The 27,042-nt window shown below is 37.4% G+C and overlaps 1 protein-coding gene across 5 annotated transcripts in view; it reads left to right on the forward strand.

Moving 5' to 3' along the window:
- Window positions 1-27,042, forward strand: part of LOC131437244 (FH1/FH2 domain-containing protein 3) — a 328,287-nt gene that overhangs the window by 28,383 nt on the left and 272,862 nt on the right. For 4 of the 5 annotated variants that reach the window (XR_009230740.1, XR_009230739.1, XM_058606462.1 and 1 more), the window contains exons 2-4: window positions 67-141; window positions 930-5,419; window positions 5,525-5,564. Coding sequence is in view for 3 of the 5 variants with exons in the window: in XM_058606462.1 (XP_058462445.1) it covers window positions 67-141; window positions 930-5,419; window positions 5,525-5,564 (4,605 nt within the window). In the remaining 2 variants the exon portion in view is untranslated. The remainder of the gene's footprint in view (window positions 1-66; window positions 142-929; window positions 5,420-5,524; window positions 5,565-27,042) is intronic. The other variant, XM_058606463.1, reaches the window with a different exon arrangement.

The following is a 27,042-nucleotide window of genomic DNA, read 5'->3' on the forward strand; positions in this document are numbered from 1 at the left end:
TGTGTACAGTTCCAAAAAATCGATTGGAATTCAATGACTAACCAGCTCCATTTTGGTTTCTTTCAGTACCCTTGGTCTTCAAGCTATAATCCATCTTCTTCGTCATATTCGTCATCCAGTTCCACTTACGGAGGCAGTAGAGTACGTATGGTTGTCTCATCGTGTAAATTGTTCATTTTTCATTCCTCCCGTTGAATGTTTGCCCTCGTTTATAAAACTTCCCCGTGTCATTCTAAATTGTACCCGCAGATTTTTGGTGTTTGAAAAACTTGGTTATCAAATGAAAGTAAACGGTACCATTACTATTTTTAACTAACATCAGCGACGATTTCCTGTGGACAGTCCTATTGTTATTGTTTTTTCTTTCACTAACCCTCCCGACCTTATGTTTGAAGGTTTTCAACCGAATCGCATCAACTGCTGACCCAAAACTCACTAGATTACATGCATTCACAACGGCAGGTCGTCGTCGTGTTTTGATTGACAGGATTGTTATGCTGATGCGGATACGTTCTCGTGTGTTATTTTTGGCAGCACTTTCCTTAGCATTTTCGCAAGCGCCTCATCCACTTCGAAACGGAGCAAAATTCAACAAACGTTAGTTGAAATAGAAATAATGTTCACAGGGACAATCGTAGTGTATGTGTTGTTAGTGATTGGCGTGAGTCTAACTGATTGCTGTAGTAGCCTAACAGCTGTCACAATCGCTACGGAAGAATCGTCGGAAGTTGCTGCAAAAAAGGCTAACCATATTGGCGCCGATACAGATTGGTTGCTCTAGTGGCATAAGCTCAGTTGGCTCGGGTAATAATTCCAAGCAAAAAATACCCGGCTTAAGAAGAAATAGTTTCACCGCTAACCCAATGTCCGCTTCAGTATGCTACTGTACTTATATGTTTTTTTTTTCTGTTTTTACTTTTTCATTTCAGTACTCGACCGAACCGTCGAGCTCGCGATTAAGTTCATTAAGTGGCACCAGCTTCCGTCCATCGTATACATCCGGCAGCTACCGTTCGCCTCGTACGTCATCCAATGTGTCAACGTATATCAGCCGTTACTCCAGTTTGGCAGCTGAGAAGGAAAAAGAGAAGGAACGCGAAAAGGCTAAAGAAGAAGAGCGCCGTCGAGAGAGAGAACGTGAGAGGGAACTCCGAGAGAAGGAAAGGGAAAAAGAACGAGATCGCGAAAAGGATCGCTTAATCGAAACATCCCGAAAACTAGAAGCTGAGCTGGACAAGGATAAACCAAAGTTTATTAAAAAATCTGCCTTAATTGCGGCGAAGTACAGTTCAACGCTAGAAGTGGAAGACACCTCGAAAGGAGGAACAAAAATTACCAAACCAAAGAAAGACAATGCTCCGCCTGTTACGTTCACGACTAGGTATGGAAAAGTAGGAGTTCGTGAAAAATCAAGAGAGCCCAGTCCGGTTAGCAGAGCTAATTCGACCAGCAATCTAGCGACAAATCGTATTAAGGTTAGAGATCCAAGTCCCGCTGGCGGGACTACAGTCCCTAGAGCACGCTCACGAGATCCTAGTCCGGCTGCAGCTGATAATAAACGTCTGGGAAGTTATACCGCGTCGATTGCTAGTAAATTTACTGCTAACGATAGTGGGAACCAAACAGCGACGAATCACTACAAGAGACAACCCACGGGTTCGATCGGCGGCCTTCTGCAAAATCGTGCGAGATCTAGAGATCCCAGTCCAACGGTTCGAACAGTCACCTCACGTGAACCTAGCCCTGTAGAATCTAGGAAAGTTGCCAAACCATTCTCGGCACGATCAAGAGATCCGAGCCCGGTTACTTCTAGAGGAAATATCACAACCATTAAAGTAACCCCTCCCACCGCAAAAACTTGCAACGATTCAAGTTCCCACAGTGTCACGATTAAAAATGGAACGCGCTCCCGGGATCCAAGCCCTGTTGAATCTAAAAAGATTCCACTTTTCACTTCCAGTAAGCTTCGATCTAGAGATCCGAGCCCAGCAGGAAATAAACCGGTAGCAACATTCACAAGCGCAAGTCTACGAACAAGGACACGGGATTCTAGCCCGGCGGGAGTTAAACAAACACCAACTTACACAAGATCATTGACGGCAAGAGATAGCACAACTGAGATGCGATCCCTAACGTTACCGATTACTCGAAATAGAGATGTGAGCCCATCGGTATCAAAAATTCGCAGCCGTGATCCTAGTCCTGCTCTGAGCATATCCGGAACCCGCAGGTCTTCCAGAGAACCAAGCCCTGCAGAATCTGTTAGAGAAAAATACGGTCTGAACACAAACTCCTATCGACCATATGGTCGAAGTAATAGCAGCCTGAGTACGACAGCGGCTCGGGTCACGACGAACTCCAGTCCAGTTCCGGCACTTTCGTATATGACCTCCAGTGAAGCGATGGCAGCTCGAACAAGTCGACCATCGTCCAGATTGATAAATTCTCATTCTCGTGAACCATCGCAGTGCGCTTCACCGTTATTAGTTCGTAGCCAGGTATTTTCACCAGAACCAATTCTTACTGTCAAGGATACCAAAAAAGAAGAAGAAGCTAGATCATCGCCGACTGATTCCACTTCGACCGAGGAGGAATCTTCGGAAGAAACTGAGAGTAGTGTCGAACCGGAACCAAAAATATTCATTGAAATAACTCTGGTAACCAGAGGTACTTCCCCGACTCCACCGGGATCCACTCCGTACATTAGAGCTAGACGAGCAGAGATGTGTAAAACGATTGAGAAAACTATTCAAAAACAACTACTGAATGTAGAAACTGCCGATAAAGCTGTTCAATCCGATCGCATGGATGATTCGACACGATATCTTCGATACAATCAACTATCGACAAGAACTTGGTCTCCATTGCTTGACACTAAATACAGTTCCAGTGGTTCTTCTGGATACACTCGATATTCTAGTGCATCGTCTCGCTACAGTCGGGACAGTCCAAGCCAAAGTCGTGAGCCGAGCGTGTGTTCAACGCGAAGTGAAGTTCCCGATGAAAAAATATCCACCTTGGCAGCCCGTATGAAAGAGATGAATCTCTCCAAATCTGCAAGCCCGAAATATAATTCAGCTAATAGTAGATCCTCGACGAGTACACCTTCCCTCAAACAGAAAACTTCACCTAAACAAAAATCACCGGAGAAACCTCCTCCGGCACCGGCAAAGGATGGATCGCCAACAAAACCGGTAGCAAATTCTACCAATTCCAGAATCAACAAAGACTTCCGAAAGTCCGCATTGAACATGGGTCCTGCACCCGATCGCCCAAGAAAAGGGTCAAATGCTTCCAATAGGTCTAGTTCATCAACTTCATCGGGATCAACCACAACTCAGGTCTCCGGACGTGTCACCCAAAACGGTACTAGCAAAATACCACAAGTAACTCGATCCAGTGCTAGTCCCGCTCGTCGTTCCGATCGATCGTCATCATCGAGTTCGGAAGTAAGTACGTCAACCACTACGTCAACATCGGAAGCAGATGGACAACCGTCAAAATCATCCCGCTTGATATCGTCGGCGGATGAAGGTGGAAACACAGTTACTGATTCATCCAATGCCAACAATGAGTTGCTAATGCGAGCAATCCAATTGGCAACAAACTTTGTGAAAGGCAATCGCAATACTCCGACCTGGTACGACAACACCAGCGCGACTAGCATAGCCGACAGTATCAGCCAGGACCAGGCTCCCAAGTCTGGTTGGGAAGCAGGAACGCATTACATGGATAGCATAAAGGATGATGATTCTACCGAAGAGGAAGACGATGAGGGAAATGGAGCCGATAGCATTTTGAAGTCAGGTTTGCAACAGGCAACCTGGTGGAACAACGATAATGGATTCGTTAAACATCCGCCGGTTCAGGCAGTTACAGTACAAGAATGTCAGATGCCTAACAGCAAACCTTTAGCTTTTCGCATTAGACACATTCAGTCCGGTGAAAAGGCTTGGTGGATGACTGAGAATAAGGAAAAATCCGATGCAAACAACGAGATGGATGATCCAGCCGATGCAAATAAGAACGACAGTACATCCGAAAAAGTCTGGTGGATGACAAATGCTAACGGGAAAGTAGAAAACAGTAACGAATATCGACAAGGGGACGAAAAGCAAGATACATCTGGTGACGATGATGATGATGAAGATGACGATGACGAAGAAGACGAAGACGAAAAAGAAGAAGTAGTTCAAGTAGAAGATAAGGACAAAGATCTGAATGATTCTCAAAGGTCACCAAGCAGTGAGGATAGGCTACCCTATTCCCCATTCCGGCCCATCAAGTTAACAAAAATTGAATCCGGAGAAAAGGCATGGTGGATGTTGAGTACAAATGATGTACCATCCAAAGCTAATGGTTCATCAGGTAGCGTAAGTAAGGAAGCATCAAAGGAGGTGTCACCAGAAAAGAAAGGTCCTGGATTTACGATGTATTCGTTAGAAGCAGAAGATCAGGCTTGGTGGGAAGAAGCGATGGCTGATCTGGAGAAGAAAAATAAGTCCAGTTCGAGTGTAAGTACCAATACTAGCAGTAAAGCTGCATCTAAAGAGCCTACGCCGGAACCGAAGTCCCAAGGTTTCATAATTACCCGTGAAAGATCGGGCGAAAAGGCATGGTGGATGTGTAGTACCGATAAAGTAAATGATGCAAACAACAGTGACGCTTCCGTCCGTGAGTGTAGTCCTGTCAAGGCAAAACCATTCAAAATCACTAGAATAGAATCGGGTGAAGCACCATGGTGGATGACGGAAACGGAGAATGGAATTTCTCGCTCGGGATCCAAAGCTAATGTGGTGGTTAGTAGGTCTAATAGTTTCAATTCCAAACAAGGCAGTCCCACCAAATATAAAATCACAAGAGTTGAATCCGGTGAGAAAGCTTGGTGGATGGATAGTCCGGAAGAGCAAAGTGTCAGTCCTCAAAAGTTGTGTTCTTTCATTGAGAAGCATGGAGAAGAGGAAATTCATCAGTCTCGGGCAGATAATGAACTAGATGAGGAGATCCGTAACATCGGTAGGTTTGTGGCTGGATTACCGCGATTTCCTACCGGTGATTTTACGGTAGAAGCTATTACCGACACTCCTTTGGGGGATCGTGCCAGTCCAGAAGGAGTTGAAGATACACACGTAACAAATCGAACTTCTCCATATGACAACATTCCAACATCTGCGGGCAAGGTAAAAAGCATATTGGAACAAGAACCAAAATCGTATCAACAACTCGAACTTGACCGTAACTCAACTGACACGGCAGTGTTTATATCACGCCATACCAACATCGATGATCTACTGGGCGGATCATGTCATCCGTTGAGCCCGATGATGGATCGTATGTTCGTGATGGATGAGCTTCAGGAGATTTCACCACATGACGTGCGGGTGCACGACAGCACGGCGCAGTTCATTTATGGCGACAGGTTCGTGGTGTGCTTTCCGTGGCCGGGGCGCTGCTATAAAGCGTTGTTCGGCACGAGTGGTGAGAATGTGTTTAATAAGCGTATATTTTGTTTCATTTCCTCTAGATCCAGTGGCGTTGAAGACGGTTACTCTTGTAAAGCAGTGGTGAGTATAGTATTCATATTTTTTTTATGGCGCGTTGAGAAAATTATGTTATATATAATCAAACGAAAATATGATAAAGATTTTGCCGGGATGTAGAACAAAAATTTATGTAGCACTTTTTTTTGTCATGAATATCAGCGTTTTATTTTTGTAAATATTTTGTAGGATTTTCTTCGTGAATATTTTGGTTTTCGGTAAGTGTATCTATATAAAAATTTTAATGCCACACTTCGAATGTAATCTAAATTTTGTTTCGAGTCAATCGGCTAGCTTTGCATTGCAATGCAATGTTTGTTTCACTTGCATTGATACACTTTCATATCAATGGTAAATAAACAAACTTCTGAACAAACTAATGACAATCATCAGCTATTCTGCAATTCCATCAGAATCTGATGTACGATCTCTCCGAGTTTCTCAATATCTAGAAGAAACGTTCTCCATCGAAAAGTTTTAGACCTTCATTTCTTCATTTTGTCATTAGGGTGACCATTTTCATGTTAGAGTGGATCAAAAAATCGATTGTTTTCAATTTTCTTCGATATTTTTTCTTTAAATCATAACTTTTGAACCACTCGACCGGCTCTGCTAATTCTTGGATATGTTGTCAATAAATGACTACAGTTTTTAACAAAAACCTTCAAATTTTGTGAAGTTGAAGCTTTTTGTTCAACTTTTTAACGGTTTTCATGGTTTGCGACTATGTCATTTTATATTTTTTGCTGAAAGCTGATATATTTTTACATAACATATCTAAATTTTGGCGATGTACGTTTTTTTTGTTTGTGAGTTATGAGTTTTTGAAAATTTCAAATTTTGGAGATGCAGTATAGTTCCTGTCCCGGGTTGGTGGTTCAATGCATAGGACGCTGGTCTTACAAGCCAGTTGTCGTATGTTCGAGCCCCGACCTGTAAGGATTCTTTGTGTCAGTAGGATCCATAGTACTAGCCATGCAATGATTCTGTACACTTAGAATCGGCTGCGAAGTCTGTTGAAACAGAAAGGCCAAATTCCACAAAAGGAATGTAATGCCAAGACTTTGCTTTACTATAGTTGATTTTAGGTAGGTTTTGACCTAAAATTAGGTAGCGGCTAGTAAGAGTGTGGAATCCTTGTTTGCAAGGCATGTACGGTAAAAAAATTAACGTATATAAAATTTACGTAAAAAATGCTCCTTTTTAAAATGTTAAGTAATTAACACTCAATACTTAAAATAATATTATATCAAGTAACGGTCGCTTGGAGTAGGGTGTCAATCGCACCTTAATACACATGTCAGTAATGCTCAGGCACCAATTAGACACTTATTCTTCATAAATGACACACTTGAGCATATTCGTTTCCATTCTGAAGCTCAATACAGAGCACTTCTGGACACATTATATGCGTCGACACAAACAAGAGCACAGTTTATCATTCCGGTTTTAGCAGGCACAAAACTGTTGGCGTTAAGCGAGTTACCTTTGCAACAGATACAGATGTACAGCTAAATAAATATACGCGATCCCATTAAAAAATGGCGTTTGGTACTACATCGACTTTTAGACTGATCTCTCGAATATCAACCTAAGAAACAGATCTTCCGCCAAACTCCAATTCAGAGTAAGAGTTATTCATTACCATTATCATTGGAAACTACTAAATTTTTGACGGTTCCATGTATCCTTTGAAAATGAGTAACTAGTACTGAAACTCTGAGTAACTTTCAATAAGAGTGCTGAGTATAAGAATGACACATGATTCTGCACAAGAGGGACTGAGCACACGATATAGAATTTACACTGGTGGCGAGATTTTTCTATGAATGATAGCGGTTTTATACAAGGAAAAACAAGAATATTCTAGAAAAATAGGATGTAAGGAAAAAAATATAAACATCGGCCATTGCAGGATCATCCAGCGAATCACGTCCAGTTGCTATTCTTGAGTACATAGTTTTATTTTATACTTACCTTGAAAGAAATGCTTGATAACTTGTAAATTGATGTTACAATGTTATGTTTAAATGTTCCGCAATAAAATTCCGAGTCATTTTTTGTTTCGATGTTTACATGCATGGATCCCGGCGTCATACTTGACACATGTAAACGATACACTCTAATGAGAAATTTAGCATAATTCGGTTGATTGTGATGAGTTTGAAAATAGTTACACAAGTTAGAAAGAGTCGCTCTAAAGACTGTCCCATAAAGTATGGACGCACTTTGATTTCGCTGTAAATAATTCACAAGTGTTAGATATTCAAATTTTATTCGACATACTGATAATATTAGACTACAACAACAGAATATTATTCTCAATATTTGCTACTTAGCCATTGTAGACTAGCTGGCGCACCTTCTTGAGAACGTTCTTCATTAAATTCCGTACAGACTTCTTGGCGACAAGTTTTGACACTTTTTTCCAATCTTTTTCGAACTGTTGAATGGTTTCGACTGCCGAGACATGTTTCCTAAGATGTGCCTTTGTTAATGCCCAAAATTCCTCAATTGGTCGAAGTTGTGGGCAATTTGGTGGATTCATGTCTTTTGAGACGAAAGTGACATTTTTGGTAGTATACCATTCTACCGTTGATTTCGAGTAGTGGCAAGAAGCAAGATCTTGCCAGAAGACAACAGAATCCTTGTGGCTTCGAATCATGGGTAGAAGTCGTTTTTGTAAACATTCCATGATGTATATTTCGCTGTTCATTGATGCAGTGATGATAAAGGTTTTCGAAATCTTACCGCAGCAACAAATGGCTTGCCAGACCATAGTTTTCTTACCAAATTTGTCGACTTCAATATACAATAAAAACAAACCTTGAGATGAGGTAAATGAGATTGAAATAAGAATTTGTTCAGTAGTGAGAAATCAATGTTATTGGCAATGAAAAGTATATGGGAAGGTCAATAACTTTTTGTCCTTCTTATATATTTTTTAAAAAAAAAAATAAAACCAAGTCTGTATGTATGATTCAAAACGGTTCTGTAAGTATTGTATGGCAAGAATCCGGCAGAAACAGAACCGTTAATAATCGCTAGCCGAAATTCTCTTCCAGAAACCGTTGTTCACCCTTATTCTGAATAACGGCGTATTTGTTTTTCGATCGAATCCTAGCTTCCTTTGATTTTGCTAGCGTTATTAGGAATACGAATGAAATACGATAAAAAAACACGATACGTCCTTATTCATAATAAGGGTGGTTGCCTGACTCTTACCAGAATTCTGGCAAAATCCCGGCAGAAATGGTTGGTAGGCATAGCCAGTCGTCTAGGAAGAAATCTGCCCGCCGCGCAGTATCGACTTACCAATAAAGATATTTTTATTATTATGCTGATTTTCAAGACCATTGGTAAAATTTACTGAATTTTCTACGGATTTTGCAATAAAAAAAAACAGATTTTATACCGATGTTTAAAAATGTTGGGTTACCAATAAAAATAATATTACAGAAAATTTTACCTGCTTTATCATGCGATGGTAGAGGAACGTGATCAATCGGTTCTGCAATCGGACCAATTTCGGGTGATAAATTTCACTGGGTTAAATCATTGAAAACTTGTGCAAGTTGAAAAACTTAGCAGTTGAACTTCCAGAATGCACCGACATTTTGTAGTACATGTACAAACTTTCTGCATTTTGCACATTGGCATTATTTGCCATCAGTTGTTTTCTACTTTAGGCAGATTTTTGCAGATCCTATATATTAATTATAAGGGAGAGTGTTCGGTTACCGGCACCATTTTCTTTTAAGCTTATCACTTCTGACTAAGTGCACATTATGCAGACATCTATACATCAATGTAAAGTTAGCTAACAACTGAATAAGGAAATAAGTTGATTCAATCGATTGAATAAACTTTATTATCAATTTAGTAAAGTGATAAATTTTTGCATTTCAAAAAAGGTGTTTGGTTACCGGCACCCCAAGAAATTTCGCTAAAAATGGAAAAATATAAGTAAAAACTGCAATTATTCAAAGAAAAAACGAAATTTATTCTTTTCGGTGGCATTTTGGACGAAAGTCTTCATTGTCTGATGGTGACTTCGCCTTGGCTCTCTTGGCCAATGATTTGTATGGTTACGCCTTTGGTGTTGATTAGGCCGGTCTTCCACCAGCTTCGCGGGATTGAATACGTTGCTGCAGTCGAATTTATTGGCTTCTTATCCACTAAGGAACGTTTAATGGCATTAATCAGTTCATAAAAGTTCATTTTCCTTGACTTGGACGATTTGTTTGAAGTCGCCTAACAGAACTAGAGAACCAAAGTTTTTACTTATATGACGGATATATTGAAGCCGTCAAGTTGTACACGTGTTGCACATCACCCGAGATGCCAGGTAATACAATAAAAGCAAAAAACGAAAAGATCGCATCAGTTTTCAAAAGTCTGTAATTTCTGACGAATGTCTGCTAACAATCTAAGCTTCAAAAGTCTGTAAAAAGTCTTTAGACGAAAAAAGGTTTACGTGTTAGCTAAGAAATTTGATAATTCACCGACAAATATGCAGACTTGGCATCTCTGCATATTACTGACAATTTTTCGCGATTTGTCGAAAAAAGTTGGGTGCCGGTAACCGAAATCGGTAGACATTTTGAAAATTACAAAAAAAGCTTTGATTCGGAAAATTTTGATAGCAAACGGTATTAAATCACGAAAAAGATCGAATTCACCTCATAAATATTCAATCCACTCACCTTCTCGATTGATGCTTTTCAATTTATGATACTATAAAAAAGTCATAAAAAAGTCATTTTCACGCAATTAAAATTTGTTTTAAGCGCTGCAAAAAGTGCAAGGGTCTGTTTGCTTTGGTATTCGGCACAAAAATAACGTGCTGCTATTACACACACATGACATTTGTCGGAATGACACTATCTGCTTTCTGTCAAAAGTTACGGTGGGGTGCCGGCAACCGAACACTGACGGCAACCGAACATCTTCCCCTTCTACTAAAACCGAAAACAGTGTTATGTCGTTTTCGCTTGAGAAAACTAAAACTGACCCAGGGTAGTTTCTTCAAACAAACACTTTTCACGAAACTGTGTTGGTTACGCACTTAGCAACGGCGATTTGAGCAAACCAGATATAAAAACCAGGTTCGAAATTGACTCGATTTTCAGTTCAACAACGTTGAAACTAGGCTCGAAACTAGCTTCGAACAAACGGTTTGACAGCAGTTAGAGTGGAAACTGGGTTAGGTTTGGCATCAAGCGAAAACGACATTAGACTTTTTCTACGTACAATGAGAGGAAAATTTGCACCAAAAATACATATATGATAACTTTTTATACTTCTATTCATAATTAAAAACGATGTAACTTCCTTTTTCGAACGGGATGTTTTCCCCTGGATGTATTTCGGGCACTTTATCACTCCAAATACCAAGCCTCAAAAAAAGTTGGAACGGTAACTTTGAGCTGTCATAGCTCAACTGTTTTTCAACGAATCTCAATAAATTTAACACCATCGAATTTTTTGAAGTTCGTAGATTGATTCAAAAACTTTGTAGGAGATGATTGGTAAAAAAAAACTAATGAAAATTTGATTTTTCCCGTTCGAGTTTTTTTCACGCGCCAAATATGCCCTATCTGCTTTGCAATTTTCTTTCCTTTAGCATACACGTCGCATAGAAAATATTGAATACTTCAATTTTACCGAGTCATAACTTTGTTGTTAGCCAACCGATCTTTAAAATTTTTTCAACATTAGAAAGGTACTACTTCCAGAAATAAAATGCACTAAAAAAAATGAAAAATAGGGTTGTCTACCCAAAGTTGTAATGAAAACTGCAGATAGATGACCTAAGAAAAGGAGAGACTTTTTACAATGATCGTAAATATCTCGAAATTCAAAGCGATGACCTATATATTTTTACACATCATTCGATTGCTAGTGATACCAGCTACAATTTTCGCTCAACTACCATTCCTGCACAATCAAAAGAAAACATTAAAAAATCGATAAATTTATAAATATATATGAATTTTTCATATTTTTTCACATGTTTGTATATAACTCAAAAATTAAAGCGATGACATCTACATTTTTTTGATTCAAAATATTGGAATCATCACTAGAAACAATGTAGATGATCGAAATTATATATCCGTTCAAAGAATCTCAAGAAATTTGATACAAATACAGAGAATTTCTATTATTGGGAAAATTTTGCCAAATAAAATCAAATCTAAACTTTTAAATTTTATGACATGCATTTTTTTATTATTTTAGTTAGAAATTTATTATGAACAAAATTTACAATAAAAACTGAAACTTGGATTTTACTGAAAATTTTAAAAATTTTAGCAAATAACCTAAAACACTAAAAATAGTTATGTTTTTGTACTTAACAAAAGATCTAAACAATTTTTATGCACAACCCAAACGCAATTGATAACTACTAAAATTCTGATTTTGTTTTAAGTTTGCCGTAGATTCTCAAAAAATCGGTAGAAGAACGGAAATTTCAAAATTTCTGATATGTATTGCGTTCCAACGTTTTTGCAAATCAAAGTGAATTTATTGGAATCCGTGTTGAATTCGTCTGTTTCAAAGAGACGTAATTTTCCATTATCCTAAACGACATCATTTATAATCGATACAATATTAAAATTTAAATATCGCAAACTTAGAATTATTTCGGAATGTATAGAATTATAAAATTATTTGAATTTTCTATTAGTAAACAATTCAGAAAAAGTAGAATTCCGAATTTAGCACAAAAATTTACACGAAATTAAGTAAAACTTGTTTTTATCCACCTAGTTGTGTAATGATGCCTTTCTCATATCTCTCTTATTCTCATATAAACAATGTATTCTTCAAACAGTTTTGTTTGATTTTTGAAAAACATGAAGCTAGTGCATGAACTAGTGTAACCTACAAAATGAAACAGTTCTCAAATCGGTCTTTCTTAGTGAAGTGAGTTCCACTATTTCAGGTACTTATGAAACTGGAATCGCCCCGAAAATTGGCTTTGCAGCAGCAATCGCGATTAGCACCAACCAACCAATCTATTTTCAGCTTACAGTTGTCTTCGTCTCGAAAAACAACCTCTTCGTTTGAATGCTTTTTACTGAATGAAACCCTACACTTATGTTATCAGAACTAATTGGCTCAAGTGGCATGTTCCCTTGTTATTTGGAGATTTGTGCCTTGCCTCATCAACTTCCTGATGGGATAAAAGAAACATGGAAGGGAAATGGGAATTGGGTGTGGTGAGAAAACAGCACAAAAGATAAAGAAATAAATCGTCCTGCATCCCCGAAAGGATGCTGAACGATCTGCAGGTGCCAAAATGCACGGTTGATAAAACCTCCTACCACCGAGAGGCCTTAGAGATTTTACAAAAGCGACACCATTCTGCATTCCCCGAAGAATACAGAACGATTTCTTCCCGAATATGCACTTGAATTAATTTAACACTTTAGAAGACAAAAATACCTTATTTTCATATATAGCTAATAAATGACTTACATGATATGAGTATTTTTCAATGAAAAAAACCCAATGTTTGAACATAATTTAAAAAAATTAAAAAAAATATCTCCTCCGATTTTTTTCATGAACATGCTCGAAAATATTTTCTTTCGAATACAAAAAACGGATTTTTTTTCGTTTGCATCAATGTTAGATATAGCAGTTTAAAAATAACCTGTTTTTGAACTAGTTTTGCTCATAGCTTCGGTTCAGAAAACGCTACCTGAATGCGCCAGTCATTAAAAAATTGGTTTTAACAAACTCTAAAAGATGTTCAAAGATACCTTACGAAAAGAGAAAAATATAAATGCTAGAGCACAAAATCTGATTTTGTGAGGAACACCCTAAGTTGCTTTTTAAAAATAGCTGTAACACTAAAACCGTTGCAGATACTACTATGGCGTCCTCAGCAAAACTGCTCGATATAAGTTTATCTACAATTTTGCCATAGAATGCAGTCCTCTATCTCAACACATCCGGAAAATAAGTTTTGGATCTCCTTAATAATAAGAGCCACCATAATACCATGTACATCGACGTATGGCTTATCTTCACTGATCATTTGTTATGAAGACATCATAGCTCAAAAGTATAAGGTTAGGCCACAAATGTTTTTGTCCCCCTTAATTGTGGATCCGGACCACTGTGCAATGCAATTTAAATCAGGAAAATTTAAAATTACCGATATTTTACCTATTTTTTGAGATTCTACGGCAAGCCTAGGACAAAATCAAAATTTTGGTAGTTATCAATTGCGTTTGTGTTGTGCATAAAAATTGTTTAGATCGTTTGTCCAGTACAAAAATATAACTATTTTTAGAGTTTTAGGTTATTTTGTAAGTTTTGTTCAAAATAAATTTCTAACTAAAATAATAAAAAAATTTATGTCATAAAATTTAAAAGTTTTCATTTGATTTTGTTTGGCAAAATTTTCCCAATAATAGAAATTCTCTGAATTTGTATCAAATTTCTTGAGATTCTTTGAACGGATATATAATTTTAATTATCAATACATTGTTTCTGGTAATGATTCCAATATTTTGAATCAAAAAAATGTACATGTCATCGCTTTAATTTTTGAGTTATACAGAAACATGTGAAAAAAAAAGAAAAATTCATATAAATTTATAAATTTATCGATTTTTTAATGTTTTCTTTTGATTGTGCAGGAATGGTAGTTGAGCGAAATTTGTAGCTGATATCACTAGCAACCGAATGATGTGTAAAAATATATAGGTCATCGCTTTAAATTTCGAGATATTTACGATCATTATAAAAAGTTTCACCTTTTATTAGGTCATCTATGTACAGTTTTCATTATAGCTATGTGTAGACAACTCTATTTTTCGTTTCTTTTAGTGCATTTTATTTCTTGAAGTAGTACCTTTCCAATGGTTAACAAATTTTGAAGATCGGTTGACTAACAACAAAGTTATGACTCGGTAAAGTTGAGGTTCTCAATATCCGATTCGCGATGCAGGTGCAGCATGAATGCAGATAGGGCACATTTTGAGCTTGAAAGAAAACTTGGAACGGGAAACATCAGATATTCATTAGTTTTTCCTAAACGATCGTCAATAATAATATACTTAAAATAATCTACATACTTCACAAAATTCGATGGTGTAAAATTTATCGAAATTGGTCAAGTAACAACTGAGCTATGGTAGCTCAAAGTTACCGTTCCAACTTTTTTTGAGGCTTGGTGCTTCGCGTAACTTTTTTAGGCTTGGTATTAGGAGTGTTAATGAGTGCAATAAAGATAGAGATGATTTACTCTGGTTTGAACTAATTTTTTTCGTATTAAATAATAAAAATTCGTTCAAAAACCGTCCTCACATAAATTATGCATGAAAAACATGTAATCAATATAAAATAAGTTATACGGATTTATACTGATCTTTTCCCTCTACCACCATCCTAATACTAGATAGTATCGCTGGTTTTAGTTCTTTTAAATTTTCTGAAAGTCATTTGAGCTGAACCCGTAAACCTATATTATCAAAAGGAAAGTAACTTAAATTCACGCTTATTCTAGTTTATTGCGAATTATCTATAATTATCTATTTGAGAAAACTGTTTTTTAATTCATTTATAACAGTGTTACCAAAAACTTTATTTGTATATAGTACGTCTTCATTCAATTTGCACTAAATCTTAGTAACGGATAAAATTCACAGTACAGTGACATTGTGGAACGATCGTTAGATTACGTAGATTTCCTAGTAAATCCCTCCAACATTTTTAAAAACGAAAAACGAAATTCTGCTCTGGACAAAACAAGTGAACACCAGTTATAAGGCTTTATTAACATGTGTTTTCAGCTTGCCCCGTCAAAAGTGAACACGTGTTAATCGGTGGCATTTCTGTTTCGCCGGGTTGCTACCGGCGAAATAAAAAAAATCACACCGTGGCTTTCCGTAGTCGAAAGAAGAAAATAAAACAAAAATTTAGATCACTGTGTCCGGATCGGGAATCCGGTGCAGCCATAGGGGGGCAGGTAGGCCGGCATGTACAAGTAAGTACTCACATTGTACGTGCCAACCCACAGCGCAGTGCACGTAGAGCAGGTGAGTTGACTGCATGTTGGTGTTGATGATTCATGCATAAATATGTCGGCGGTCGGCCCGGGGAATGGAAGATCCTGCGAGTGAGTGTGGGTGTATTTTTTATTCGTCTGTTTCGGAAGCTGCATCAGTTGGGTGTCTCGGCTTGTAATTCATTCATGGTCCATTAAGCACTCTGCATGATGGCGCTGAGTGCGCGCGCGATTATACTGGCGGCTTCGTATAGAGGTAGATATTCGAAACCGCTGCCAATTTGTTAGCTCACCTGTAGGACCTCTTTTTTCCGCTGTCGGTAGACATTTACTCACGTTAGACATTAACGTTTAGACGTATGTTTGTCGGCTTTTTTTTCGAAATTAGCAATACGGTACGATTGTTTACTCAACGAGTATACAATGCAAATTTGAGAAAGTATGACCTCATAGCCGTTGTTTGGATAACGTTCAATTCATCGGATATTTTTGAAAGTTTTTTAAAGTGTTTTAATCAATGTTTGTTAGGGAAACTTTGAATTCGGTGAATATTTGTTGAAATCTTTATTGCATTCGGTCAATTCGACAACAAATGGAAATGAAACAGTGAAGTTTCGGACAATGAATCTTTCCGTTTCTGCCTAGTAGAACGGTGAATACGAATGTCAAAATACTGCTCGGTACATTTAGTGGTAGCACTATTATTTAATCATCTTTCACCCCAAACGGGCCGGAAAATTTAGTCCGATGATTACGTACTAACCTGCGTCATCATCCACCTACGATTGAGAGGGTAACAAACAAAAGGAGAAATTATACGCTAAACGATCGTGCTAACAACACATCCAAAATTGCGCTTCATTTAATGCATTTCGTTCGGCACACTGATCAGTTAGTGATCGAGTTCATTATGGTAAATATTGCTGTTATTGTTCAACGTCAGTTACTCTCGGTAAACATGGACCTCCGACAGTACCACATTGTGTGTTGAATACGCGAGTAGAACGCAATTCTGTGCACTTGAAAATTCTTATTCGGTGCCCCAGGAAGTCTTAGCATGATTTGAAAATACCAATACGAGCAAAGTTTTTTAGCAAATAAAAGTGTTATTTCACTGTTCTCTTCTCCATTGTACTCTACTACGGTTTGACGCGACATTTTTGAGATCCATTGAATTGTACTTCAACGAGTGGCTGCTCATTAGCTTCAGCACATACTGTTTGCCATTGATTTTGGATACTTTTTTCCAGTATTTTTCAAAAGTTGTAATAAAATCCGCTGCCTTGACATGTTTTCGCAAATTTGGATTTTTCAGTGCCCAAAAAGTTTGAAGGGGTCTTAGGGTCCTGAGGAAAGTTTGAAGGATTCATCTCCCTGAGTACGGATTTGACTCCGTCGGCTTTGTACTAGGCAACCGTGTCCAGTTCTGAATTATGATGTGTTCGGATCATGGGAAGTAAATGCTGCTGCAAGAATCGTAAACGTAAACATCCGCTTTCGTCGTATCTGCAATCCCGAATAGATTGAAATCATTCCATACTCTCAAACTTCTTGCCAAACCATTACTTTTTTACTGAATTTTCCGGTAAAAATCGACGTATCAACAGCTTTAATAAATAATACACAGAAAGAAATAATGAAATTTACACGAGATGTAAATCAATAATAACATCGAATAGACATGGGTTGAATCGAAATTTTGATTGAAAACCTTCATCGATGCAAAACTGAATTGGATTGCATTGAATTTTCAATTAATATAACTGTATATTTCAATTAACGCTTATTTTCCGATTAAAGTATATTGAAACGTACAGAATTATAAAGTAATTTTATGTTTAATTATCTGCTCCAAATATGTGCATGAAATTAGATGTAAATTCACAAAATATTTTTATCTGTGTACTTTGTCCAGCACGGACCGGGTAAAACTGGTTACCCGAAAATGTCATATAGTTAAATGTCACGTAGGACTTTGATTTATGATTACGCGTACTAACTTTCCAAACAGTAGTTTACCGATAACTTGGTTTGACAGATGCGACTTGTTGTTTACTCTACTACTTGAAACTGTATTTGTAGATCGATGGTACTCTTGGAGGTTCCCAGTTCTTTTTGCCACATTTCGTAGAGAACATCTTTTTTCGCAAATTTCTGGTCCAGGTTTTAGTTCACTGGACTGAATTTGCGTCGAGACTTTTCCTTGTCCTGATTGGTAAATAAGCATCCGAATAGCGTAACAAACTGCTCCGATGCTCACCCCTACCGTTTTCGATAACTGACTCAGTGAAACGATGGGAATAGTGCACAATTTGTGCAAGATCTCCATCCGGAAAAACCTTCGCATTTTGGTGAGAATTAAATGCACCGTTACTTCGAGAGATAAACTTTCAAATTCTGTGACATCCTTGCTTTTTGCCGTTAGTTGAAAACGGCATATTCTCCCGTGAAAAGAACGCAACAATAATTTTTACAACAATATCACGTAAGTTAGGATAAACTTCCTGAATAACACAAAATTGTACATTTCAATCTAGTAATTATATAATATCAGGTTTTCCAAATTTGCAAACGGCTCAAAGCTCCAGGCGGGAGTTCTCAAATCTTGGATATCGCCAAATGTCGAAATAAATTTTTTTTAAAGAGTTGATAGAAAGTATAGCATTCCTGCAATTCATTTGTTGACGTTTGGTGGGTGAGGTTTGAAAATTGTGCGAGCTCCTTGATGGGGTCATATTGCGTTTATTTTAAAATGTTGCCATGTAAATGCTACTGTCATAAAGCGATTTAACTGATCGCGCTCCAATTACAAGTTGACTACATTGAGTTTAGTGTACAAATATGCTATGTACGCTACGTCGCATCTTGCGCTTGGTAAAATTCAATGATAGAGCCAAATAGTTCGTTGAAACGACTGAAATATCTACTCTTTGAAATGAATTTCCATGTGTAGTGACAATTGATGCAAGACTTCCTAAATATTTCTGCATAGTTTAGTTATCAAAAATCTCACTCTTCATAGCATTACTCCGATAAATTTTAAATATAGTAAATCTGAATGCTGGAGAATGACACCAATTTGAGGACTATTAAACTTGTTACACTGACAATTCTTTGCTGAACGGTCGATCCGGCGCTGGTTTCTATTGCCATAAAATAAAATTCGAGTAATATCTTTCACTGGGTGGTTTCTGCACCGTATTTCAATTTATAAAAAAATCTCTGCGACATTCTGCGGAGTACAGGCTGCTTGAATAAGACATCGGTGATCATTGAATTCATTGTTGATTAGAATGGCAGGTAGCTATGGAAAAGAAAGTCTTGGCATTACATTCCTTTTGTGGAATTTGGCTTTTCAGTTTCAACAGACTTCGCAGCCGATCCATAGCGTACAGAATCACTGACACTAAGAATCCTTCCAGGTCGCAACTCAAATCAGCTCAGTTTATCAACTTCTGTAAACATTCCCGTTCCTGTTCATTCTGATATCGCTAGAGTTAAACGAGCTGGAAAATCTAGAATTTTCTCGGCGATTCAATCGTTTTGTTATTGTTATTGTTATTGTTTCTTTTTCCTTGTACTTTTATTTTTAGAAATATTTATTTATTTATTATCATCGGACATTACAATCTAAATTATATAAGTGGGAAAAAACCCGTTTGAGTGTACCAAAACATTTCAATGGCACTATTCTCAAAGAGGCATAAAAACCACTATCTTTTCCAATACACTAAAATTTACACATAATACATACAAAATTGTCGTTTTTAATAAATAAAACTAACTGTTTCTACATGGCTTAGTTTTCCAACATCAAAAACAGTGCTGCTCAAAACTACACATTCTACTTTCAAAAAATGTGAATATACAGGGTAGGCCATTTAAAGTGGAAGAATTTGTTAATGACCACCTTTGGCCTTGAGTACAAAATGTACCCTTTTTTAGGCGTGTTTCATCGTTTTGGCCAATATATCGGTCGATATGGCGGCGGTTTCACGTCGTAAGTCTTCGAGTTAAGCTATGGTTATTGATTTAGCGTATACCTTGGATTTCGAATAGCCCCAAAAAACTACAAGGATTAGCTCCATGGGGTTGTTCGAGCTATTGATGTGGAACAAGCCAACCAAAATTTCTAATGATCAACATTTTCAATTAATCGTCACACTTTCGAATCCGCCAATGCACGAGAGTCTGCTTATATTGATCTTTATTAGAAATCAACACCGAACATGCGAACCCAGCATATAGACTATTTGTCGTGATTTGAATTTGTTTTATAGCCAATGAAATTACATCAATAGCCTAAATGTATGCAATTATATGTTTGTACATGCTTGCGATACGGATATCGATATTTAAGCTTCTCTTCGCCAAGCTTGTGTTCAAGTTTTGTATGCAAGCAGTTATTTTTATAGCGTTTCTCTACCATTACTACCATTCTGCGATTTTGGTTGCAGCGAACTTTTTCTCATTATCAATCGAGCTCATCTTATATAAATTAGAAATTAATATTATGCACTCAAAATTTACCCTGGAGTAGTTGTCAATTTCTCAGGCGAATCTTGCATGACACAAGATCAGAGCATACCAATCAAAGGTTCAAATCGTTTTATGTCACTCTTTGTCTTACTGTCTAGCAACAACCTATCTCTAGCATGCTACGCGTAGGACTGAAACGTTAGCTATAATTTTGCTTATATTTATAGATTCGAGTGCTTCCAACAGCTTTGCTTTTGCTGCCAATCAGAGCGATGCTTTTCCTTCGATATATTGCTTACTCCTTCAAAACCGTCGACTATGGCAGGGAAATCCTGTATTCAGGAGATTTTTTGCAGGCAAAATAGGCCACTACTAGCTAATATTAATCAACATTTCAATGATACATAATTAAAAATACATGGCTATGAACATTCAAATCAATACGTAGAAATATTTCCAATCAAATGGTGACATAATATTGATAATTGATACACAAGTGACTGAGCTGTAATTGTTCTAAATCTGACCACATTTCTACGTGTATTTTTCTTGAGTTTAGTTAGTTAGTTGTTTATTTTAGCCCGGTTTTAACCTATCGGTCATTCACCGGGGGAATGAAATTTTCTTGAGTTTCTAATTTGCACCTCTATATAGAAAACAAAAATGTGTTCCTCATTAAAAATTCTGGTGACGTCAAATCGGGTGATTTCGGGAGCCAGTCAAAATCACAATCCGGGAAACAATGGTCGTAACAAATCGATTGTTAGTCGAGCTGTATGGCATGTTGCGCTGTCTTGTCGAAATCAGTTGCCATTCAAACTACCGATTCCAACAAACTTAGGCTCGTTTTAAAGTTACTATTGACCGATTAATCAGATATAATGGTATAAGAGACGTAACCGACAAACGCCTTTTTACCGCTCAACTTTCTTAAAGATGCACTGCTAAAAAATATAAATTTAAGCATGCCGTGATTTCTTCGGCAATGACATGATATTACATATATTAACATGTAAAAATAAATTTTGTGTCTGTAATGATGTCAACTTCAGCCAAATTAACTGTGAAGTTATTATGAGACTTATATATACATGCTTTGAATTGTAAATTAAAGTGAATTATAATGATCCTTTTATGTGCATCTATATAGATGTAAATTTACATAATTTGTTTAAAGTGCTAAGCTGATTTTAACAATCTAAAGCTCTTTTTAAAGCCACTGTTGAATTGTGGATCAAGTTATAAGATCGAATGGCTGTAACTCGTGGATATATAATGGTACAAATAACGTAACCGACAGATCCCGGTGTTTTTCCTTGGCACAAAATTTCTCGGAAATGTTAGAATCGATTTCAAAAGAGTTAGACTCGTTTGAAAGCTATTTTTGTTTGATGAGCTCACAATAGGTTTAGTGAGCTCACAATAGGTTTAGTGAGGGTCCGGTTTCGGGTATTCGTACTCAAAACCCAACCCGAATCCAAACGCGACGGGTATTGGTCGGGTTCGGGTCGGGTACGGGTGCCGATTTTATCACTTTCAAGGGGTACCGGTCGGGATCGGATTTCGGGACTTTTTTCGGGTTCGGGTCGGGTACGGGTGAAGATTTTTGTTTTTTTATCGGGTACGAGTCGGATTCGGGTGTGGAAGACAAATTAATTTCGGGTTCGGGTGCGGGTAAACGTATTTCATTTCCGATCGGGTACGGGTCGGGGTCGGGTTTGAAAAAATACGTACCCGTCCATCTCTACCCAGGACAGAATCTTACAAATGTTTTAACGAGACATTTAAATAGACATTATTACATTACTAGGTGGATTCAAAAGGTTTTTTTTATTTGTGAAAAGAAGGTAAAATGTGAAAAAAGTATAAAGTATCAGTTCAAGTTTGTTGTGAAAAAATACGGGTGGTTAATGTCAGAGAAATAACTGGATGATGTGAATACGAGAAGAGTATGACATGCTTCAGCCCGGGTCGGCGGTTCAATGCATAGGGCATTGGTCTCACAAGCCGGTTGTCGTGTGTTCGAGACTCGACCTGGAAGGACTCTTAGTATCAGTAGGATCGTAGCAGCTAGCATTCTGTACGCTATGAATCGGTTGCGAAGTCTGTTGAAACAGAAATAATTCCACAAAAGAAATGAAATGCCAGGAAATAAAATGACATGCTTCATTCACACTTCCAAATATCGAACAAATATCGAAAACCGTTCTCATAAGTTGATTGGTTGTGAACCTGGATTCTGGTTCTGAAGTAGAATTTTCGATCTGGATTCTGGAACTGAAAGCTTAACTGGTTGTAGAACTGCAGACATGTTTTAGTTGCAGAATTTTGTCAAATATACACGGAGAACCCTTCGATCATAAAATTGCGATATCGCAGATTTTGATTTTTGCGATAGTTGATTTAACTAATTTCTTTTTGATTCAACCAAAATGGTTTTTGATTTGCATATATCCAAGTAGTTGAAAAATATGTTGTTTTGAATGCTGTCAAATGCCGGAGACAGTTGAAAGCAAAACAATAATCGCAATACAAAATCAACAACTTTTTTAGTTGAAATCTGTTCGCGTCGCTTCAAAATGTCAATGAAAACAGCTTCGATGGTTAAAGCGTTTGGTGAAATTGTGTTCATTCGATTTGAGAATTTTATGATAACAAGTGTTTATCAAACAGCGGTGTTGTGATAAATTTAACCTTGTTAAAAGATTTGGTGACAAATTAGAAAATGTTAATGAATGATCATCTCGTAATCTTTCAGGTATGCGCAAAAATTTTATGCTTCAAATTCGATCATTGATTTACTTCCAGCAGACTGCGGTTTACTTCCAGCTGTTTGATACCGATGATGATGTTCATGCGTTAACAATAAAACGCTTTTTGACATGAATTTAATTTATAAAAGTAACAGGAGCGAAGGGTTTCAAACGCACAGAACGCGCTGCGATTGAATGGCGCGTTTGAATGGCGCCGTCGCAATTTTCCAATTCCCAGCGGTTGATGCACCCAAGCTCATATAAATTGACTAAAATTATCAGTGCATAACTTTAGTTCAACCGTTTGAAGGCATCATTTTAGGTAAATTTAATAATTTCACTAATTTACTCGCCCCTCCGGGCACTTTTGCTGATTAAAAACGTTTTTCTACATCAATCATTTCCGATCGAATCAGAAGTATTTTTTTTAGAATTTAGATCTTTACTGATCTCAAAACAAACAAACAACTGAAACCGATTTATTTTTCAACTAATAGAATTTATTTTCAATAACAACACCAGTTATTTCAACTGAAATATTTGTTGAAATTGAAAGGTATGTGTCCTCACTAATTGACAGCATTCTTTTTCAAACAGTTGAATTAGTTGTTTCAACCATCGTTTCTGCTAATCGAAAAACAAAAATGACAGTTTAGTTAAAACAACAGTCGATTAGTTGTACCAAATTTTAACCAATCGAATTCAGAAAATCAACTAATATTCTGGTTGAAATGGGATCGCGGGTGGTTCCGTGTAGATCGCCAAATCGCCGCGGTCTTTTTTTTGCTCGCTAAACCAATTCATTCATCATTCTCCATAGAGAACTTGAAGTCCGTAGATTTTTTTCGAGTTTACAGACTTTTTCAACTCTGCCTGGAAATGTTTGAAATTTTCACCTGGCATCTCTGCTCGTGTGTGAGGCTATGAAAACAGATTGAATGGATGAACGGTACGGTTACTTTACATTCAACATTTCCAGCTAGTGGAGCAATTAAACCAACTAATGTTTTGGAGCAGATATGTTAACATAACATCTCTGAAATTAATGAAAAGTTTTATCAAAGCAGGTTAATAGTAATAACTATGAACGACTGATAATAATGATCCATTATTCACGTCAGATTTGGAAAACAGATTTTGCAATGCTTTTTAGCACGGTGATGTGTAGATGGAATCAGATTTGTAGTAGAACGTTATTGATGTATCGATAACTCAGGAAAATGTCGTGGATGAAAATTTGCAGTCGTTTCTACAATATAAATGACATTAAAAAAACGAAATGCGCATATTTTTCAAAAGTACCTTGCATAACTTTGAAGTTTGAAGATTTTTCTTCAAAATGACATACTATACTTTTCATTTTACGGCAGTAAAAAGATATGTTCTTTTTATCGCATTTAAGCCGGATATTCGAGTTTAATGAAAAATCAGCAAATTTCTACATTTCCATAATTAATTCGAACAAAGATAACCAACGCCATGCGTGAAATTCCTCTCCGTCTAACCACCCTGTTATCGTAACTGCGGAACACATTTCGCCGGTGAAAACAGTTCCATCGCGCTAATGCCACATTCACCGTCAGCAGCGATTTATTTTCATCCGAGCCATCAACTGACCGACACCGACGGCAGCCATGACCAGCATTTAGCCTCCGCAATGACGTGCCTACCGAGATAAAGTGGGCTGCGTGCAACAACGAACGAACAAGAAAATACCCGAAGATACGCGCGTCGAAAGTAAAAATCTCAATCGCAACACTGCAGCCGTTGCAGATTTTTTTTTTGCCGTGGCCTTACAGGTTGGATCAGCTCTGCACCCGGAATTTCCGTGGTGATGAGATTCCGATTGCGGTGGCAGACTTCTTGTCATCGATGTCCACCGGCCACCGGCTGACATCAATTCGCCGACAAAGATGCGGCAGCCTGTGTCTGAACCTCATCCTTTATTGGATCCACTGCCGGATAGCAGCGATGGACGGACGGTAACTTCATGTCTGCATAAGTTGCGGTCGACTAAGAAAGACCTTTCAAACATTGCACGCTCCATGGGATTCGCACCGATGCGGCAGATTTCATTCCTGCGATGTCTTTTATGATGTATCTTCATAGCCGCTAAATCTTGGTTCGGAAGCAGGCTTTCATGTTCATATATATTTTGAATTTTTCAATGTACATGAATCATGATTCAAAATGCAAAATTTGGAATTATTATTTGTGCTGAATTAAACGGGTACCAACCTTATTTTTTGTCAATCGGAATGAAAAATCCATCAATTGGATGCACGTTGAGTTGTAACCCTAACATGTTACAGAGTCTTGACAAGAAGTCACACCATAAAGTTTAAAATTTCGAATACTTCTAATCGAATGTTATCACAAATTTGAACTATGGCATCCGAATAAACACCAAAATATTTCCAGCGAAACTCGAGCGTCCCTACCGATTGATAGTACTGCAATCCAATCGAGCGCCGTTTCACCTTGCGTAGGTCTCCACCCACCGGACGCGCCGTCGACTGATCGGAGGCTGGTGGCTGCTATTGCTGAATCAAAACCAAGCCGAACGAGATCTTTTATCTGCATCTGAAGCCAAAGCGTCACCAGGTCGCCGTCAGTGCAGAGCAACGGGATGGAGAACACTAGAGGAATGTCACAAATGTGCTCCATTTTGGTCACCTTCGACAGACCGTCGTTGCCGGCAAGCCCGCGTGACTGACGGAGTATGAACTACGAACAGATTGTACCAACCGTTTTGCATCTGAACTTATTAAAATTCAATAAACTTGCATATTAGTCATGTGCCATGCTGTCCGGACAAAACGGATACTATCGTGCAAACCTGCCAACTTGTACTAGTACATTCACAACAAAAATTTACGAAATTTACAGGTAACGCAAATCCACAATCAACAATTCATGAGAACGTAATTCGTCAAATGACTGAATTTTACAAGATTGACTTGAATCTGTGGCAGCCTTTCCCTCAGACACGTAGAATTACATGTTTCAACACATCAAAGTGTCTTAAAATGCACAAATCTTGAATAAAATCAACTGTTAAAATGTGTCATTTTTGACATTAGACGAACGCTACGTTAATGTATGAGAAGCTTACATCGATACAGACGCAAAATTTATTTGTACATGTTAGTAGATGTAATATTGTGTCATCGCCAAAGAAATTACGGCATGCTTGAATTTACGGCATGCTTGAATTTACGTCAAGCGTAAATAGAGTTTTTTCTAAGAGTGTACACAGATAAAAAAAAATTACATCTATTTTCATGCACATATTTGGAGCTGAAAATTGGATTTATATTACTCATCAGATCTTTATTTTTCAATATACTTTAAAATCAAAACTAAATACGTATTAAAACATGTTGTATAATTCATTGAAAAATCAAATTTTTGATTCAATTGATGCCTATTTCAAAGTACACGGAAAAAATAATGAAATTTACACGACATGTAATTCCATGATTCTTTGAAAAAGACATCAATTGAATCAAAAATTTGATTGAAAACCATCATCGATGTAAAAGTAAATTAGGAAGGTTTCATTTTTAAATGAATTATACAACACATTTTAATTCACACTTAGTTTTGCTTTTATAGTATATTGAAAAGTAAAGGTCTGAGGAGTAACTTTATATTCAATTTCCTGCTCCAAATATGTGCATGAAAATTGATGTAAATATTTTTATCTGTGTATCATCGAATTACATGTCGTGTAAATTTCATTACTTTTTTCTGTGTATGAGCGAGTGAAATTTTCGTGAGAGGACATATAAAACCCATTCGGTTATGACGCAAAAAAATGCGTTCGTTCATTTGAAGGTCGATGTTACCTGGAAAATTACATCTTTTTCATTAGCCGACATATTTTTCCTTTGTGATAATAAGTGTTGAAACAAATTTCAAATCAGATTTGTCTTGAGTTCTTGAGAGTTCTGCGCGTAATGCCTTTGTATCGTTATTTTTTACGGCAGTTTAAAAGCTTTGATACTCATCGCTCTATAATTGCGGAACTTTTCGGAACAAATAAATTAAAATTTAAACCAATATTTGTGAAAATCGGTTCAAGCATCGATGAGAAGTTGTTCTTCACCACTTTCGGTGCTTCTGGAACAAGAAACGGGGGACCATTATTGCCGAATAAAGTTTATGTGCTCAAAAACTAACAAGTTTTGCAAATTAGAAGAATTTATCAGTCAGTTTTATTGGCTTTATACCTGTT

The sequence above is a fragment of the Malaya genurostris genome, chromosome 3, assembly GCF_030247185.1.
Source record: "Malaya genurostris strain Urasoe2022 chromosome 3, Malgen_1.1, whole genome shotgun sequence".
Classification (NCBI taxonomy): Eukaryota; Metazoa; Arthropoda; class Insecta; order Diptera; family Culicidae; genus Malaya; species Malaya genurostris.